The sequence below is a fragment of the Vanessa cardui genome, chromosome 22 (assembly GCF_905220365.1).
Source record: "Vanessa cardui chromosome 22, ilVanCard2.1, whole genome shotgun sequence".
NCBI classification, from domain to species: Eukaryota; Metazoa; Arthropoda; class Insecta; order Lepidoptera; family Nymphalidae; genus Vanessa; species Vanessa cardui.
The window spans coordinates 5,943,752-5,953,479 of NC_061144.1; the positions used below are offsets into that span (position 1 = coordinate 5,943,752).

Consider the following 9,728-nt stretch of genomic DNA (forward strand, 5'->3'; position numbering starts at 1 on the left):
CAGCATCAAAAAGCCTTAAATCCCTCATTGAATCTCAAACTTGCTACATACCAAATTACATGTGATACGATTCAGTGATTTGACAACGTATTCGTATTTATAATAAGAGTAATTTTTTTAAGACGATAATTTACTATGATTGATGATCTTAATATATTCATCCAGTTTTACGAAGCAAATATAAAGGAGAGAGGTACTTTCAAATGCCCTACTTTAAAATTTCGTTCATGGTCACTGTTTATATTATAACACTATTCGAACATATTTTGTGAAAGTACTCCTATGGTACTATTACGTAAAAATAACCGAAATACATTACAATTTATAAATTTAATGATTGTAAAATAAAATATCGAATATATTTATAACACATTTATTTATATCAGCCTCAACATAAGTTTCTTGCAAAAGGCAATCTTTCACAAATATATATAACAAGCACATTATACGAAAAGAAAAACAAGTAACAACAGAATCATTAGATATCGTATACTCATTGTTAGTGCATCGCACACTCGAGAGCAATGCTATGCGACAGCAATTTGAAAACGTGGAAATAGCAGGCAAAACAATTTCAATCACATCACAAACAATCTCGTTGCTACCAGCTCAGAGTTACTAAGCCAGTACAATTTAAAATTTTATAGTTACACTACGAATACTAAATGATCACAATTCGAACTTAGCCTATAAGGTACTGGTGTGAAACCTATACGCTAGGTTTGTAAATTAGTGCCAACCATGGTGTTGCTCCTCCTCTTTCTTGAGGTAAATGGGAACGTGAACCTTTACGGGGTATGGAACCTCTTTGACTAATGGTACTTGGACTTCTTTGTAGACGGGGTAAGGCTTGTCAATGGGTACTTTGACTTCATAAGGCACCTTCTTCTCGACGGTGTATGGGATCTTTTTGTACACATCATAAGGCTTGGGGATTGGCACTTTCACTGGGACTGGGTAGGGTTTCTCTACTTCGACCTTGTAGGGCCTGTCGACTGGGACCTTGACTTCGTAAGGTACTGGCTTGTGTACTGTCACTGGGTATGGCTTCTCGACCGTCACGGGGTAGGGCTTGGGTACGTAGACGTTGTAAGGCTTGTCGACTGGTACTTTGACTTCATAAGGCACCTTCTTTACGACTTCGTAGGGCTGGGGTACTTTCACTTCATATTTGACTGGGTAAGGTACCTTCTTTTCGACGGTGTAGGGTTGAGGTACGGGGACCTTGACTTCATAAGGCACTTTCTTTTCTACGGTGTAAGGAGTGGGCACCTTGATCTTAACTTCGTAAGGCTTGTCGACATGAACCTTAACTTCATAAGGCACTTTCTTCTCTACAACGTAGGGCTCGGGAACATGAACTGGGTATTTCACGTATTCCTTGACAGTGACGGGGACCTTCTTTTCAACGGTGTATGGCTGAGGATAGGGCACTTTCACTTCATAGGGAACTTTCTTCTCGACAGTGTAGGGAACGTGCTTCTCAACGGTGTATGGGACGGGAACTTTCTTGATCACTTCGATGGTTTTGACGTGGTGATGACCATGGTCGTTAGAAATGGGCTTCCATGAGTCGCCAGAGTATCCTCCGAATTCGGAACCACCATGGCCGTAGCTTTCATAACTTTGTCCAGAGCTCAGCTGGTGACCACCGAGGTCTCCGCCAAAGCTGTGACCACCGTCACCGCCAAAACTGTGACCACCGTCACCGCCGCCGTAACCGTGTCCGCCATTGCCCAATTCGTAGCTACCACCGTAGGATCCGGTGTCGTAAATTCCTCGTTTATCTTGTTTCTTTTCTTCGGCTGCCGCCTTCTGTGTGCCTTTCTCCTCGCTGGCAAAGGCCACCACGGCCAATGAGGCTACTAACACAACCTGGGAACCAAAAGTATTGTATTACTAAAGAGCTTCAAATAATCCTTAATAAAAAACAATTATAGTAGCATTTGAATAATAAGAAAGGCTATTATTGGTTCGAATGTAAATAAAACTCCTTAAAGCGAATGGTCTAGTTTATCTACGGATACGAACTTTCTAAAAGCGATTACAATTGCAAATACGTCCAAATCTGCTTAACGTACATTGAATAAATCTTTAAACGAAAATAATTGCCGTATATCCGCTATTCACTCTTTGTAGGAAATCGGTACAGACATCGATCAATTTCTTCTAGCTTTACATTCTTGTGAGGTTTAGATCGTTTACACCCAACAATGGGTGGAAACAATTACGTACGAAATATCGTGGAGATATTTTTGCAGCTCAATTACTTATTTGTGTAAAGTTAATGACGAAGCATTCAACTTTAGACCTTATGGTTCTAGAAACTATTTTTACTTTAGCTAAATTTAAATTCTCGATACAAAAGCATAACGAAAAAAGGTTTTATAAGATACATTACACGCTGATAATAATAAGACACGAAAAGGGTTATCTGTTAATTTTAATCTCATGTAGAACGCTATTAAGACATTACGCAAGATATTAATTACATATTTGTTAATGATATTACAAAATATGAGCCTGTGGTAACTGCGCGGTGAATGGTTTTCGAATCAAAGAATCGATTTGTCTAATTAGCATATATTAATTATATAATATTTATGTATTTTAACTTTACATACGAAGTAATTTAATCGATGTTTTTTTTTCGTTAATATCATTAATCAAAATTATAAGTAGGTATACATTATTTAGTATTAAAACGTTTCTAGTTTAAGTCACATTTAAAAAAAAAACTAATTTCAAATAACGACGGCTAAAAGTGGATAATTATTTCCATAAATATGCAAATAGAATGCAATTTAACGCTTTGTTATTTCAATAAATAATTTATCGTTCAACGCGTTACGGAGAATTGATTAAAGCGTTCAATTATTTGATTTATCTATGAATGTATAGTCTAAAAATAATGTGTTCGTTCGTAGTTTGAATATCATTCACAATCTAACATAACATTTGTTTTCAAGAGAGCTTACGCGTTACGATTACGAAATTACTTTCGACGTTTTATCTCATTCGTTATAATTCACACGCATGATCTGCAAAACAATAAGGTTAATGCCGTTTCACACTACACTACTATAGTTTTAAGGCCGTGTTTTCACTTTACATTTTTTTACCTCTTCGGCTCATGATTTTGCGTTAAAAAATTATTATTTAAATATAAAGGCAAAGATTATTTCTGAAGAGTGCTGATGTACAATACGTATTTTGGAGTTAAAGTTAAAATATTAATATGTAGTAAAATTATGAAATTGAAATTAGCTAATATCCTATACTCTGCTTGAGAATGCAATGTGATAAATCTAATTAATTCAGTCTGATACAAATATGTAGTTCGATTAATATTTAAAAACTTTTTGAATATAGGTATTATTTAAGTACTATTACTTTCTTCAGATTATGAAAAATAAACAATTGTTTAATTTATTTGTTAAATGATATATTATCTTATATAGACATCTTAAATCCAGTCGTTAAATTGCAACACTGACCACAGCTCTAATGAAAGTAGACCAACGTGAGTAATATGACTAATAAAATAGCAATAAAGTACCACTGTAAAACTTCTAGTAAAGAATTATTGTTAAAAAACTTATTAATCAAATAATTTCTCTTCCAATTTTTTTTTATGTTATATATTTTCTGTTCTACGTAAAAATAAATTTATAACTAGCACATATATATTTTTGAATGTTACGTTTAGAACCTTTCAAGTATAAACAAGACTTAAGTTTATTAACTTTAAGAAATCACATACTATCACAAAACGAGTTTACCAATACTATCGCACGTTACATTGGCATTACGGACAACGACCTTGTGTAACCGGATTAAAAAAAAACTGGATAGAAAAGCTGTCAATGTCTAGACATCCCGACAAACCTGGAAATTTAATCTTAGCCTACACGAACGATTTCAGTATCTATTTAAAAACTTTTTAATTTTCTCTAACATTTATTTTATAACACAGATAAAAAATATAGACAAACTATCGCGAATAAATCTACACATTGTGTTTAATGTATACATAGCCTTATCTCAATACATTTCGGAAGTAAAACACGGAAAAACTCTCCAATGTAGCTCTCTCCAGTAGACGTAATAATTTGTCTCTAATACAATATTAACAACTGATCTTTATTCAATTACCGATTTAGATTTTATAGCTTAACTCTCACGGAATTTATAAATAAAAGTGCATTGGCAATATTGGCACTTAATTCTTTTTTGACATTAAATAACTAAAAAATTACACGATGTATTTTTTTTACTATTTATGACAATTTTATTACGGTTTTTTAATCAAACTACTACTAAAACGTGCTTTTTTTCTACCTTTGTTATACTTTCGGCTATATCAAAAGCCAATTTATTATTATAAGTCGATGTTATAAATTAGTTAGTACCCACTAACAAAAAGCCTTAATATTCCGGTGCAATATTTTATTAATGGATTATTAGTATGAACGCTATGTTAATAGACTTCCTTCCTAATTATTTTAATGAACTGCTCAATTTCATTACATAACCGCAGAAATAATAAATACATAATGTTTAATAATTATGTGCTATTACGGTAAGCAGTGATTCGTAAATTTTGCAATGAAGAAGCGTTAATCTTAAATTAATTTGCAAACAATTATATAATGTATTTTTTCTAATTCGTATTCATATACAAAAATAAGTATAAAAAAATATGTGTTTAAAAATCTCGAAAAAGAATTTTACTTTTTTTTTAATGTACTCTATAGCTTACAATTTTTAAATACGATATTATTTGATAATTGTAAGCATTGGTTTAGAACGTATAATAAAGGCAAAAATGTAATTGCCTTTGCCACAGCTATTATTTACCACGCATGGTAGAAAGTGAAATGAAAATTGCGGAGTAAAGTAAAATTGAATAAACGTTAATTATTATAAAAGCCGCATAATTATTTAAATATCTGTTGCGTAATGCACGAATCAATTATTAGTAAAACTATTATAAATAAAAAATAAAAATAATATATTTTTTATACTACCAAATTATTCGTTCCCTAATAATTTTGTTTTAAATGATTTTATGATGACTAATTTATTCAAATAAATGAAACTATACCTTTAAAATAATTAAATTAAAAAATAAAAATTCGAAATTTAAAAACGAAAACCGCGCCAATAATTCGAACACAACACTGAACACTTCACAAACTCACCGTGAACTTCATGTTGATGTCTTCGTGCCGATTGCCGAAGACTGGTTGTCTGTGCTGATCGAGAAGTCGACGCCAGGCTTTATACTGTCCCTCCCACTAAGAAGGGTGAACGCTTAACGCTTGGCCTGTGTGTGATGGTTTTGTTTGTTGCGTTTTAACTGGAGCAATCTTGAACATCTGAACAACAATCTTAGTTAAAGAGGAAAGCCTACGGGAAGAACATTATTAGATTTAGATTTTTTACCGAAGTTTCGAACTTTATCCATTGTTTTATATTGATATTAACAAAATTTTATCGTTAGACCCTTTTGTTCAGTTTAGTTTAGTAAATAAGAACTATTTAAACTTAATAAATATCCACTCTCTTGTATTTGTGCATATATATAGAGTACTTTCATATTATTATTTATGGGACTATTCTTTGTTCATGATTATCTTTTCCGGGATTTAGGTTATGTTTTTTTTTTGTTGCAAAGATTGGCAAAGGAAATAGCTCAGCGAAAAAAAAATGTCTCCCTATTATAATATAATTGCGATTCATTTATTAGGTAGTATTTATATAACATTAAACAGAACCCTCTAATTAAAGGGAGAGTAAGCCTTAGCCCACCTGTGGGAAATTTACAGACTGTTACTTTACTCTACATATAGTAATATATGAGATTATTTCGTTTCGTTTCGGTAACTTTTTTTTTTATAATAAAATTTACAAAATACAATGTAAGTTAATCTATGTTATAAATCATATCTAAATTACATACTTATTAAATATATTACGCAAGATTGTGTTTGTGATATAATTATAAGTATAAAGTTTCTTTTGATATGCATTTTGAACATTTCATCAATCTCTAAACTTCTTGATAATTAAGAAAGAATATTTACATGTATGTCCTCAATGCGTTCCTTAACTTTTGATTTGATTGTGATGATACTTCGTCAAGTGTTATGCGTACCAACAAAGGCAATTGAGAAAAGATAGATAATATAGATAATTTCAGATCCAAACACCATCAAACACTACTGGATGTTCATGTGTGTTTATAATAAATATATAAAAGTATTTGCACTCTGATAAAATTCTGCCCAATATGTATCCAAAACTTCTCCTTAAGGACGAGGAGGCCTGAGCCCAACGGTGGCACATTTGTAATGTCATAATCCGTTACTACTACTAAATTACGATAAATATAAAAAATATATTTGTTTTTCGTATATTTGTCCTTCATTACTAATAAGCGTTTCATTATTCCCTTGTTCTACTACGAATCGGGTAGCTCGATCTAGGAGCATAAAGATATTAAAAACCTCTTAAAAGTGTAAGGAAAACTGCTTTTTATTCTATATAGACTTAAAGCAGGTAAAAGCCGTTTGCATTCTTGCCAGCATTACATACCGCCTTATTCAATTATTAATAATAATAATCGAATAGTGACCGTATGTAATCATAGCAGTTACTGATCTTTATGTATAACATTAGTCTTTAGTCTTTAATGTAAATAGTTCTTATATAATCAATTGATTATATCCTCAAGATCGTATGATACATAATTATGTAGGTGGTGTCTACATAATATTTTATGTACTAGACTTTATGTTAACTTTAATATTTTAACTTAAAACTACATAAGTTACAACAACAATCAAGTTTGGGCAGAAGAAAAAGATATATTCTTTAAACTCATGTACGATAGCTTCTATAAATTAATATTTAATATAAATACTACTATCTTATTATATATAGATATTGAGTCGAGATGGCCCAGTGGTTGAAACGCGTGCATCTTAACCGATGATTGCGGGTTCAAACCCAGGCAAGCACAGCTCTTTCATGAGCTTAATTTGTCTTTATAATTCATCTCGTGCTCAGCGGTGAAGGAAAATATCGTGAGGAAACCTGCATGTGACAAATTTCATAGAAATTCTGCCACAAGTGCATTCCACCAACCCTCATTGGAACAGCGTGGTGAAATATGTTCCAAACCTTCTCCTCAAAGGGAGAGGAGGCCTTTAGCCCAGCAGTGGGAATTTACAGGCTGTTGTTGTTGTTTGTTGTATTGTCAATATATCTGTATCATATAGTAAGGTTGCTTTGGCGGTGTCATTCCTCAAGGTCGTTTACGGGCTTTACAAACTTCTATAAAAAGGGATTATGTTTATATTTATGTTGTTTTCATTTAAAATCGATATATTTGTGCGTAGAGAAGTCTGGTGTTTTTAAATGCATATTATACGAATTCGCCAACAATAACTAATAATAAGCTGAGTGGCCGTGCTAGTTAGATTACGTAACCAAACCTTGCTAGTTCAAATCAGGGGAATCACCTCTGAATTTTCATGTGCTTAATCTGTGGCAAAAATTAATAATGTGCTCAGCGGTTTAGGAAAACATTGTGAAGAAACATGCATGTTCTTCTAACCTAACCTTACCTTTTTCTTCTATGGAAATCATAGAAGAAAATGGTTAGAATATCATGATTGATGTACTCTACGTCACTTCCTCAAAAGGAGAGGGAAGCCTCAATTCAGAGACTATAGGCAGTTCTACTTGTACTAAGGGTAAAAGTAAAAATACTCATGTATAGCTTACTAGAGGACTCAGCTGCTGAATATTTTCATATATAGCCTATTTCATTTTGATATAAGGACTTTAAATATACAACTGAAGTAGCTGACACAGATTGGGAAACCATTTTAATCTCTCACAAACCTTCTTCGTTAGAAAAAAGGTACTTATTAGTTAAATCATATTTTTTTATAAATCTATAATTCAACGACAAGAAATTTATAATTATTGATTATTAACATATAATTAACATAAGAATTAACAACATTAAATACTTAAATATATATATACAAATATGAACTAAAACTAGTTACTGTATAAATCTTGACCGCGTGGAATGGTGGCAAGAATGCTAGCAGCATTTCCCCGTTGAATCGCAATTCCGATCCTCTGGGCAAAAAACGAACCAGCCCTCCTGTCACCAGTGGAGGCAATGAGGCGAGGTGTTATACTTTTGATGAAGCTTTTTGCACCACTACTCCATTATTAATTATTATTAACTAGAGTAATATTACATCAATATGAACTTTTTGCTATGATATCATAAGAGCGTAAACATGCTTAGGTCTTATCTTATTAGGCATCATAGCAACCTTTACAAAAGACAGATAATCTCGAATTATTTCTGATATAAGGACTTCTTATGAATTGCAAGCCTTTCTATCTCAAAATATAGCTATTCAAAGAGACTTCAATAAATTTTATTGAATTTAATTGAGTCGAGTTGAGTTGAGACCATTGAATGTTGATTATTATTATAATGGCAAGTTGTGACTACTCAAATATTTGTCATAAATGCTGAATAATAATAATGAACTCTAACGACATCACGGCTTAGTATCTAGTATCTCATAGACAGATGTATGTAATACTATTAGTGTGTAAGGTGTATGGCTTGGTGGTAGGGCTTTATGCAAGCCCGTCTGGGTAGGTACCACCCACTCATCAGTTATACTACCGCCAAATACTGTTATTTGTTAAGTATGTATTTATATATATACTACAATACTCAGTATTGTTGTGTTCCGGTTGGAAGGGTGAGTGAGCCAGTGTAACTACATCACCACCCCTTACCATCAGGTGGCCCATATACTCGTCCGCCAACCTACACCATAAAAAAGGTGTAGCGTAGAAGCAATTACTTATGAATATAAATTGACACATAGAATATCTAAATATTTGGTGCAGACAGATTTTCAGTATAATAAGGCATTTTTTTAACCGACTTCAAAAAAAGGAGGAGGTTCTCAATTCGTCGGGGCCTTTTTTTTTTTTTTTTTTTTTTATTTTTTATGTATGTTACCGAATTACTCGAAGATGGCTGGGCCGATTTTGACAATTCTTTTTTTGTTTGAAAGGGCATGTTTTACAGGTGGTCCCATTGTCAGGAGATCAGGATCTGATGATGGGATCCTGGAGAAATCGAGGGAACTCCTCAAATTTTATAGGCATACCTATAGTGATTTTGGTTTTATTCAAAGTGCCTTGGTCATATGCTCACGAAAAGTGACATTTGATGAAGTCGAACTGATGATGAAGACCACAACTGGTAATCAGAACCTATTAGTAAGTAACTATTTTACGGGTTTAGTTCTATTTCTTTAAGATAGTCGTCAAGCAATTGATGTTAGTAAACATGCCTATGATGAAGTCTAGCTGATGGTGGATTACCCGGAGAATTCCTCAATGATTAACGGCATTGCATCGGGAAAAATGGTATTGTCTAATTGGCGATGAGCAGTTAACATTAGGCTATTGTAACTTAGGTAACGCTTAATTTGAGTTGGAGTCCACATCGTATTGAAACGGTGTTGAGTTATGTTTAGAGTCGAAAGCCGAAATGTACTGAGTATAATAAAGTGAATGATAAACACTACCAATTGTAATTATAAATAACAAAACAACACTGAAAAGCATTAAATAAATTTTTATAAATAAAAAAAAACCGCCTTCAAAAA

At 32.7% G+C, this 9,728-nt stretch overlaps 1 protein-coding gene across 1 annotated transcript; it reads right to left on the bottom strand.

Annotated features, from left to right (window-relative positions):
• Positions 1 to 359: 359 nt before the first annotated feature.
• On the bottom strand, positions 360 to 5,360 carry LOC124539444 (valine-rich protein). Its single transcript, XM_047116841.1, has 2 exons — positions 5,205 to 5,360; positions 360 to 1,875 (listed from the first exon to the last, which is right to left on the bottom strand). The coding sequence occupies exons 1-2, from the start codon at positions 5,214 to 5,216 to the stop codon at positions 730 to 732; spliced, it is 1,158 nt and encodes a 385-aa protein (XP_046972797.1). The 5' UTR covers positions 5,217 to 5,360; the 3' UTR covers positions 360 to 729.
• Between the last annotated feature and the right edge of the window lie 4,368 nt (positions 5,361 to 9,728).